Consider the following 10760-nt stretch of genomic DNA (forward strand, 5'->3'; position numbering starts at 1 on the left):
CTCTGCCATGCTCTGCAGGATCTGAAGCTTCTCCATGGGAGTGCTCATCCCATTCACTCTGGCTGAAATGACTCAATCCTCAGAAACACATTCAGAAATTTGGCACAGACCAAATTAGTCCTTTCTGGGAAGCTGGGAATCTGATAAATGTTGGAAACTCTTGTGGGTGGCATGCAGAGATTTCTAATCCTACCTGGATTTTGTCTGCTTCCCTGCACTCAACACTGAACAGGACTTCTTGCTTTGTGACAGACAGGATGGGTTGTGCTTCAGGACTGGGGCTCTGATGTGGCAGAATAATAAAAAAATGTATTCAGTAGTAGAAAGGCATCTGTTGAGAGCTGTGGGTGCTGTTACATCACTGTCAGGCTCCAAGAAGCAGCTCATCTGGCACCAGAAGCACCTGCCTGTCAAGAAGACCATGTTTCCACTAGAGGGTTGTAGTGCTGTATGGAAGATGTGCTGCTGTGGCAGCAATAGTGTGTGCGCTCTGGAGCTTTGTCAGCAGTTGAAATGCATCCTGCCATAGCCAAGCTTCCAGCAGCCTCCATATCTCTGATGTACACAGTCTGCAAGCCAGGAGAGGGCTGGTGCCCAAATGACCTGCTTCCCTGCCTTCCTGAAAACCTAGCATTCATATGAATCAGCAGCTAATATATATTTCTATATAGATAAAGTAAGAACACACACTGTGCTTGTGTATATAGACACACACACAGTGCATTTATGTGTTTATACGGGATATAGATGGTCAGGCAGTGTGATCGTGGGACTCCATCATAAGGAGCTAAACAGCACAGTCAGCAGGATGGGAAAGCGATAGATGTTTGTGCAGAGCCCTGGCTTCCTCTTGGTCCAGTACCAAGCACAGGTGCTGGCCCTGGCAGCTTGCAGTCTGGCCTTGAATGGGAGTCATCACAAGGCTCTGCCACCAGCCTTGTCTCCATGTACAATGCTACTTAGCAGGTCCTTTTAGGTCCACGTGTGTATGATCCTAGTGTCTACATGTCTTTTACAATAGCATATGTATTTGTGCACAAGGATCTATGCTTGCAACTTTCTGGTATGCAAAGTGGTGGTTACTGCACTGCCCAGATCAGGGTGGTTTTGCTTGCAGAAAAAAACAAAAGACTGGTGTTGTGTAACTTAGCGGGGAAAGCCTAAATAATACTTGTGTTGCCTTTTCTTTTTCATAGAAAGAGTAAAAAGGCAAATGTAACCACAAGCCTTGCCTGCAGCCTGGAAAACAGAGTGGCATTCATGGAAAATTTACATAGTGATCAGTTCGTGCACCACCTGTTTGTCTGTCTGTGTCTATCATCAGTTCCACATACAGGCAAATGGAAAATGGATTTTGCCTACATTTCCATTTCTTTTGTTATCGGAGAAGCTTTGAGGAAGTAAGTAGGTGAAATTCTTACAAAATACTCATAAATTAGTGCAGCAGAAGATGGGCTGGACTCGGTTCCTTCTAAAGATGGCCAGGCCTGAGTGATCTCACTTACATACAGGCATATAGACCAGCCTTTGAATCATAAGAGAAGCCTGGGAGTGTCGGGATGGATTATCTGACCCCAAAGAGTCATTCCAATCATCCTTTGCCCTTCAGTGCAGGTGAAGAGAATCAGGAAGCTGGTGGAAAATTGTTTCCCGTACTAGCAGGAGCTGGCAGAAGAAGCTCAAGTGGGCTGCTCCTCACTGCAGAGGACAAAACAGAGAGCAGGGAATCTTCACACATCTGGTGAGACCTGCATGGCAGTCACACAGTGTTGGAAGGGCCACCTCCAGCAAGTGATGGTCTCCAGAGCCAAAAGGGCCAACTGTTCACAGAGATGCTCCAGGCCCAGCACTGTCAGCCAGCTGAGGGAAGGGATTGTCTCTGCTCTGCGCTGTGCGGCCTCAACTCCAGCACTGGGTGTTATTAGGGAGTTACTAGGGAGCATCCAAAGGAGGGCTACAAAGATGGGGAAGGGTCTGGAGGGCAAGGTGTGTGAGGAGTGGCTGAGGCCCCTGGTTTGCTCAGCCCAGAGAGCAGAGCAGGCTGAGGGGAGGCCTCACAGCGGCTGCAGCTCCTCACAGGGAGCGCAGGGGCAGCGCTGAGCTCTGCTCTCTGGGACAGCGACAGGGCCCGAGGGAACGGCATGGAGCTGTGTCAGGGGAGGGGAGGGTGTGGGTTAGGGAAAGGGTCTGCACTAGAGGGCGGTGGGCAAGGAACAGGCTGCCCAGTGGGCGCAGTCCCGAGCTGCCGGAGTTCAGGGAGTGTTTGGACAACGCTCAGACATAGGGTTTGAATTTTGAGTGGCGCTGTGTGGAGCCAGGAGTTGGACTTGGTGATCCTTGTGGGTCCCTTCCTCCTTGGGTTGTTCTATGATTCCATGACTCTGTGATTCTATAACCAAGCCTCAGAGCTCAGGGACACCAGACTGGCAGGAAAGCAGGGCCTGTGGTGCTGGTGGAGGCCCTGAGGGCATCTCCTCTGAACTGTGTAACAGCTGTAGCATGTGATCATTTGCTACTCCCAGAGTGTGGATGAATTCTGTCACTCCAGGACATGAGAAGCTGCCCCTCTTCTCCTGAGGAGCTGCCATCACTTGGTGCCCCCACAGTGGCCAGGAGGAGTAGTGGGCCACAACCAAGGCCTAGTGGTTGCAAGAGAGAGAAGGCAGCAGAGAAACGCGTCATGAAGCTGCGGCACACAGGCAGGCTTCTCGCTTTTGAGTGCAGTTCTGCAAACCCTCTTCTCATGTAGCTGTGACTCTGTCCCTCGGAAAGGAGTCATGGCATGTAGCTTCATCCATCCTGCATGTGGTAATCAGATGGGTTTAAGAGCTTAAGTACTCTTACAGTAGCAATGCTTACAAAGGTTGTTCTGGGCTGTCTGCCCATCACAGCTTTCTCCTCATCAGGCTGCTCCTTGGCACGGACATGCTGGGGCATGTTGTTAGTGATGAAGGCTGCTAATTGAGCTTGCTAATAGGGAGAGAGCTGTTAAAAACATGTCCCTCAGAGCAGCTCTCACAGGTGGTGGGGCTGTGCCACTTGCCTGCATCACGTCGATGGTGCACGAAGAAGATTGGAGCAAATGGATTTCGTCCTTTCAGGGTGTTTTATTAAGCAAAGCAAAACAAAACCAATCTTGCTGTCAATTTACCAGATCCTCCTTGATGCAAGGCCCCTTTCCACAGCTCTGGGAGGATAGCCAGGCTGAGGTGTGGATGAGATCAGTGCTGGGAGCATTACACACATGAATATTGATCAAGGAAAACCAGACAGGGGCCAGCCTGCTGTCCTGCACTCAATCACCAACAAATGCAAGGGAAAGGATGGGAGAAGAGGCTGCCCTGTGCATTTGCTTGGGCAGATGGGTGCAGGGTGACGGTGAAAGCCTGCTTCAGGACGAGGTCATGGCTGCACATCCTTCAGGGATGAGGCTCAGAGGCTCCTGGCTTTCATCACAAGCGCTAAGGAAAATAGTTACAATGAAAGCATAAAATGTCCCTTACGGTCATGCAACTGGCTTTCAAGATGCAGTTTAATGAAAAAACTCTGATGAATTAACTGGAAGTTGTTACCGTTCCTTGAGCATGCTGAGTGCTCACAATAAATCTTTTTCCTGAAGGAAAAAGCAAGGTTAAATCAAACTACAAAGCCCACTGAGCATTAGATTTACAGCAATTTGAAAGGGTTATAGGTTTATTTCTTAAACAGCTGAATTATAGCTGCTTCTGGATATTGATATGTGAAGCAGGCTGACCCCTGGGCACGGCGGGGAGCTAGGGAATGAGAAGCAGTGGTGAGATGGCGCTGGTTATCGTCTTTATGTGAATTTCGAAGTCACTTCCAAAGAAGTAGATAAGATAGTAGTTGAGTATCCCGGCCACAGACATGAGGAACAGGAACAAAATGATACGCTTCCCAAACAAGTACCCAGGAGTGCTGGGGAGACAGGAAGAGAGGAAAGCAATTCATTATCAGGGCCACCTTACCTGAGGAGCCCTCAGCCTCCAGCCTCTGGCTGAGACCAGCAGATGCATTCCAGGGGTTGTCACAGAGGAGGGAATTCCCGCTCTTCTGCTTGGCCCACTGTAAGCTTGTAGATGTCATTGGAAATTTTCTGAATACTTTGGGCCTGGATTCATCTCCTGACCTCAGTGCAGGATGTTTCTCACCCAAGTGGCTATTCAGAGAGACCTGAATGTCTTCACAGCCACCAACATCTGTGGGATGGTTTTGTTCCTCACATGCGTAATTAGCTTTATTAAAATGAGAAGAGAATGTTGTGCAAATACTAGCACAAACACACACATGCATGTGTTGGCACAGGTAGTGAGGGATGGGAGCATCTCCTGTGAGGAGAGGCTGAGAGATCTTGGACTGCTCAGCCTGGAGAAGAGGTGCCCAGTGTGAGGACCACAGGCAATGGACACAAACTGGCACACAGGAGGCTCCCTCTGAACACCAGAAGGACTTCTGTGCAAGTGACGGAGCACTGGCACAGGCTGCCCAGTGGCTGTGGAGTCTCCTCCTTGGAGATCTTCCAAAGCTGCCTGTACGTTGCACTGGGCACCCTACTCTGGGTGTCCCTTCTGGAGCAGAGGTCAGGCCAGGAGACCTCCAGAGGTCTCTTCCCACTGCAGCTGTTCTGTGGTTCTGAAACACCTCAGGTTTTGTGAAGAGGCTCTGCAAAGCCTTACCTCTGGGTCCTCTCTCCCAGGTAGCCCACAAAGTACTTCTGCCTCACAAACAAGTACATCAGGCCAGCAAAGGCGGCAGGTGCTGCATGAAGGGAAGTAGAACACATTACAAACACCAGCCTGGGTCCCTCATGTGTACAGTCCCCACTCTCCCTTTTCTGTGGACTTTTTGAGCGTAATTCTTCCCTCAGCCACACAAAACATGCACCCGGTCCCACTGAAACGGAGAAAGGAGTGTACCAGCTTTCCCCACGCTTCTTTGTCTGGTGATGAAACTCCTCCTTTCCAGAAAGAACAGCACACAAAACAGCAATCATGTTCCTGACCTATCTTTATCCAATTGTGTTGTCAGGATCCATTAAGAAGAGCAGGTAAATGCTCTGTGTATGGCATCAGCTCCAGGTAGGTGGCAATACCACTTTCACACACCTGCCTTCCCTGGCCCCATAGAATCAAAGAATCACTGCAGTTGGGAGGGACCTTTAAAGGCCGCTGCAATGAACAGGGACACCTACAGCTAGATCAGGTTGCTGACACCTACAGCTAGATCAGGTTGCTCAGAGCCTGGTCCAGCCTGACCTTGTATGTCTCCATTCAGTGGGATCTTGCCCATAAGACCTGTGTGGGAATAGTTGGGATCTTGCCCATAACATCTTTATGGGAATAGTCTGAAATACCAAAGCATCCTCCATCCCTCGATTAAGGTCATGAAGGGGAGTGAAAACAAGTGTTACCTTGGCTGCAGAGAAGCCCAGCGCACCAAAGCACGGCGAGAAACGTAGGGTACGTGTGCCCACAGTTTTGACTAGGAAAGAATTTATGAGAGAGAAATCAGAACACAGGGAAAACTGAAAGAAAATAAGTTTCTTTTGCCCATGAGCAACTGTGGGGTGGATTTGGCCAGTGCAGGCTCCACAACAGCCACATGCAGGCATGAAGATGCTGCGTGGGCAGCAGCTAGGGAAGCGACTCCTTGTGTGCCCGTGCCCCAACATGATCACTGCCTCACCCAGGATTTGCCTACTTGCTGCCTCATGCAGAGAATGGGCACTTTGTTCTGCCTGCTTGGAAAAGAAACCACAAGCAAGCCCAGCAGCAGCTGGGAAATGCGTTTGCCTCCTCTGGCATGCATAAAAGAGCTGCACGCTTTGTCGGCTTGGGAAATCCTTGTGCTTAAGTCATATTAATTAAGTGATGGGCATTGAGAGCTATGTGAAGCCCACAAAAGGAGAACTGCATAGCAAAAAGGAGTGTCTGGAAAGGCTAACCTGTCTCCTTGCACATGCACAGGAATCATTTCTGACTCCCTCCTTCAGACTGGAATGCACTTCCAGAGGGAGATATTCTCCTGCAGAGGTCACACACCTGTGAAGGGCAGCGTTTTGCTGTCCTCTGCCTTTTTGAGTGTATTGCCAGTACTTCACGGGTAATAAAAAATATTTTATGTTCTTTTCTCTTCTGGGTTGGAATTAATTTTCCTCTCTGCTCCCTCTGAAGAGATGTTGAAGACAAGGTGCACCGAATGTGGTGGGGAAGCAGAGAGCCAGGATTTGTTTGGAGCTCTGCCACCACCTCTCAAGTCAGCATTGCTTCCCCCTGGAGCTGCAGTGTGTGTGGAACACTGGCTGTGCCCATGTCACACTTCCGGTTTCAGGTACTATTGGGAGAGTTGGATCCCAAATACAGGACATGGAGAACATCAGGTCTGCATGTTCTGTGCTCAGCAGCAAATGCACTTGAGAGCTGCAGGTCTAACCTCTGCCACAGCGCACACAACAATGGGATTGCAGAGCAAAGCCTTGGAGCCCAACTTTGGACCCCTTAGGGGTTTGGATTAAGCTGTAAGGAACAGGGTGGTGAGCCCAGGCTTGCCCCACTGGCTCTTCCTACTCACTTGGCAGTGTAAACGCGTTCAAAGGCAGAGGAGCCTGGCCGCTGGATCCCTTTGCCATTGCAGTGTTTACTCTCATGTTCCAGTTTGCTGGCAAAAAAAGCTGTAAAAAACAAACAAACAAACAAAAAAAAACACAAGCTGTTTGATCTGAAAGGTAATTCAGAGATATTTCAGAAGTTCAAGCATCCACATGTATGCCTGGGCAGCAGCAGAGTGTGCAGATGCGTGGAGGTGCAGAGGTGGCCAGCACGCTCACTCTGTCAACATGGTGTAACCCAACCCTCCATCCCCACGCATCTGCATGTGGCTGTCAGCAGCTCTCACCTCTGAGCATGGTTAAATCCTCCCCCCCCACCACTGCAGACATGCAACCCAGTGTTGCGCATTTGTGCTCCAGGGGGGAAAACCTGCTGGTCAGAGCTGCCAGAACTCATCCTCACTCTCTGACAGAGCAGGGAGAAAAGAGACTTTCTGCGCTTTCAGTGATACCCTTTTGCCAAAACAAGGACGTCCAATAGGATGTATTCATTTCCCGGAAAGGCTCATTGCAAAGTCCTGATGACTGATGCTGTGTATCCATGGTTTGTTTCCTACTTGTAAGCGATGGTGTCATCTCTGGATGTTAGCTGCTGCAAAAACACAGCACCACAAGATAACGTATTTTGTGCTTGACAAACATGTTTTGTCTGATTACACTAAAACAGAGACCATCAATCATGTGTCTAAATGCACCTGGCAGAGTTGTGACAGTCTACCGGCTACAGGCATTGTATCATCATGTACCCAATCTCAGTGCACCCAAATCACTCTACGGTTTGGAATATTAGCCTAAGATGTGTACCAAACACAACGCATCAGAAAAAGTAAAAAAAAAAAAAAAGCAGAACAAAAACACAGAAAAAAAAAACCCACACATAACATTATTGTAGCAATAGGATAACTTGATAAACTGCAGGGCTTCATCCTTGGAATCTGAAGGCCCAGACCTGCCACCATCCAGCAGCTCATCCACCAAGAGATCGCAATGTCCACACCCATGTGCTAGCCCAACCTTTGGGTTGTAAACCTGCCTACAGAGATTGGCCAGCATGTTTTTGCCCAGTGCAAAGCTCCTGTGATGGTAAACCACCTCCTGCAGGCCTGGGGCTGGATGAGCTCACTGGGATACATAGCACATCCTTTCCTTTTAGCACACACATGAGATCCCTAAAAGATGGCACAGCCTTTGGAGAAAGACAAGTGTAAGCTTTAAACATCTCTCTCTTAGGCAAAAATTTCTTCTCAGAAGGAGTGGTGAGGTACTGCAACAGGCTGCCCAGAAGGTGGTGGATTCACTGTCCCTGGAGGTGTTCAAAAACTGTGTGAATGGAGCACTGAGGGGCATAGTGAGGATGGGCTGAGAGTTGTACTAGATGGTCTTAGGGGTCTTTTCCACCCTTAATGATTCTATGATTCTCTCTGCTATTGTAGGTTCTGCCTCTTCCCAGATGCCAGTGAGCTGCTGCGGAGAGGATCCATGATGCTGGAGCCACTGGGCTAAACCCAGCTTTGTCCAACATGGTGGTGGTCACTGAGGACAAGAGCTTGGAGGAGCTGATGGTGACAGTCCTGGCATGCAGCCTCCAGGGTCATGGCTGGGTAGGCCCTGGGGTTTCTGGATCTCCTGGACAAGGACCTGGCCATGGAAATCCAGGCATCTCTTCTGGAAGCACTCATCATCTCTGATGTGACCTACTGGATCTTTGGTCAAAGGGCTGGGTGTTAGGGCAAGGACAAAGGTGGTTTATCATGAACACCTGCTTCATGGGTGAGAGCAGGCTTTGTCTCATCTTGTTTTGGGGACACTGAGAAGTGCTAGGGAGAGCGGTGTTTTGTTTCCCTTACAATGAGTTACAGAGAGAAACAGAGGAAAGGCACCTACAGAGGTCAATCTACGAGCATGAGAGGAACCATTGCAAAGGGCAGCCCAGGAGGTACTTCTCCTTGAGCTGAAGCTCTGCAGAGGAGCAGAGCAGAGCTGGCAGGTCCCATGCAATTGTGGCCTATGCCATGGGTTTGGGCAGGCAGCACAGCAGCGTTGAGCTCCTGTTGGGCTGACACTGGAGAAAGGGGAGTCTACTGTGTTAAGTAGCTTGCAACACTGTGGTTGTATTTATCACTCTTTTCCTCCAAACCTTGAGGCAAGGATGTGGTTTCACAAAGTGGTGCAGATGAGTGAACAGAGCAGGGAGGCACAAAGGAGGGGAGGGAGCCAAGGGTTTAACTGGGCTCAGCTGCTCCGGTCAGCAGTGCCCCACAGCTCCAGGGCTTCTTCAGCTGCTCTGAGCCTGATCCACTGAAGTCTGGCACTCAGGAGCACACAGCAAGGGCCATGGGGAGATGATCCAGATGGATATAATGCACTTTTGATTTCAAGTCTGTTTTCAGTGGTCCATTCCCATGAACTGGGTCCAGGTGTGGCCACGTGAGCAGGGGAAGTCTGGTTGTTTCATGAGTCCACACAAACTGAACAGTGTGCTGATGCTCCCGTCGAGCATGTGCTGGCAGACGTGTAAGGCTGGCCCTTCCTTCCACTTCATGTCGCTTCCTCTGTCCTAATCTGCTCAGTTTGCCCTGAAGGCTGCTCAATTGCAGCATTGCAGTGATGCAAGAATAACACCAACAGCAGTGCCTGGCTGCTCAGTCACTCTGCAGGATGCAGAGATTCCCAGTGCGAGTGAGGTGATGTCAAATGGGCAGCCAGCAACGCAGCTTGCATCCAGCTTTGGAACAGCAGCATTCACCAGAACTGCTTTATATTCCTGCACCGGGTGCAGACAAGCATACAAAGCCGAATTTACATCGTGGTGGCTCCAAGTACTTAAAGACAGTCAGCAGATGCCTCACTGAGACATAGCAGGAGTTTAGTACAACTGTTTTCCTTTGACAAGCATTTCTACTGCCCTAATTACTGTATACGTAACATACAATATGCATAATGTACAGTATGTGTATCATGGAGATCATTCAAGACAGAAAGCTTGGGAGAAGGAAATCAAGTGATGCAAGTTTGGAAATCATAGCTCAGGGCTGTGTGCCACCCTTGCTCGGCATGCAGAGCCCTCTGCAACATGGCTGGCCCACAGCAGTTGCGTCAGTGATTTCACAGAGGGATTTCCATGAAACCAATGTGCATGTCAGGCTGGAAGGCAAGTGCCTGAGTTTCAGAGTGTATTGGGTTTACATGGCTAGGGTTTGGTAGCAGGGGGCTGCAGGATGAGGCCCTGGGATGGAGCTGCAACCTGTGGAGAGCAGCCAGCAGTGGAGCAGGTCCTGAAGGGTGGGCCCTACGGTATGGAGCCGTGTTGGAGAGCTGCAGCCTGTGGGAAGCCCACGCGGAATCAGTTTGGGAAGGACAGCATCCATGGGAGGGACTCCTTATGGAGCGTGGGCAGAGAGTGACAATGAAGGAGTGGCAGAGACAGGCATTATGGACTGAGCACAGCCTCATTCCCTGTGCTTCTCAGGGGAAAAGGTAGAGGAGGGTGCAGGGGGGAAGGTGTTTGTGCTCTGATCCCAGCAAACCCTATGCTGCTACACTGTGTGCTTTGTACTTACCAGAAGAGAGGACTGAGCTGAATAAGGCAGCAGTTAGTGTCTACCTCGGAATTTCACCCATCTTCACACACTTTGCTGCTCTGTGGCTGGGCCCCCACCACTTCCCCTCCCTGCAGCACAGCCCATTTCCAGGCATGAGCCATGAGGTCTGCACTCACTGGGATTTCAAGCATTTCTGTCAGTCGCTCACCAAGCTTCTTGAGCCTGAGCAACCGCAGAGCATCCGGGGCAAAACCCACCCCCTCGTCTGGATGCTAGGCAGCATTTTCTGCTAGAATGGTTAAGTATGGTTGATGAAGGATGATCAAGTTAAAAACAGATTTGTGCAAAGGAGAAGCTTGCAGTTTTATTTAAAGAGCTCTGAGGAACAGTACTGAGGGTAGGGGGTCTGAATAAGAGTTAAAAAATGAAACTTCTCCATTGAAGAAAATGCTCTGCATTCTTGGGACTGTGGAGAGTGCGAACTAGTTGTGCTGTAGGACCTGGACAGCTGGGTGCTCCCACATCACTGAAATGCACTTCTCAGAGTGGTCAGTGCCATTTTGCTGCCTTCACCTGGCTCTGTGCAGAGCTCC

At 49.9% G+C, this 10760-nt stretch overlaps 1 protein-coding gene across 1 annotated transcript in view; it reads right to left on the bottom strand.

Moving 5' to 3' along the window:
* Positions 3088 to 10760, bottom strand: part of ALOX5AP (arachidonate 5-lipoxygenase activating protein) — an 8169-nt gene continuing 496 nt past the window's right edge. The window contains exons 2-5 of the mRNA XM_021378370.1: positions 6589 to 6688; positions 5429 to 5499; positions 4695 to 4776; positions 3088 to 3936 (exon numbers count right to left, since the gene is read on the bottom strand). Coding sequence (XP_021234045.1) covers positions 3774 to 3936; positions 4695 to 4776; positions 5429 to 5499; positions 6589 to 6688 — 416 coding nt within the window. The 3' untranslated portion in view covers positions 3088 to 3773. The remainder of the gene's footprint in view (positions 3937 to 4694; positions 4777 to 5428; positions 5500 to 6588; positions 6689 to 10760) is intronic.

The sequence above is a fragment of the Numida meleagris genome, chromosome 1 (genome assembly GCF_002078875.1).
Source record: "Numida meleagris isolate 19003 breed g44 Domestic line chromosome 1, NumMel1.0, whole genome shotgun sequence".
Taxonomy (NCBI): Eukaryota; Metazoa; Chordata; class Aves; order Galliformes; family Numididae; genus Numida; species Numida meleagris.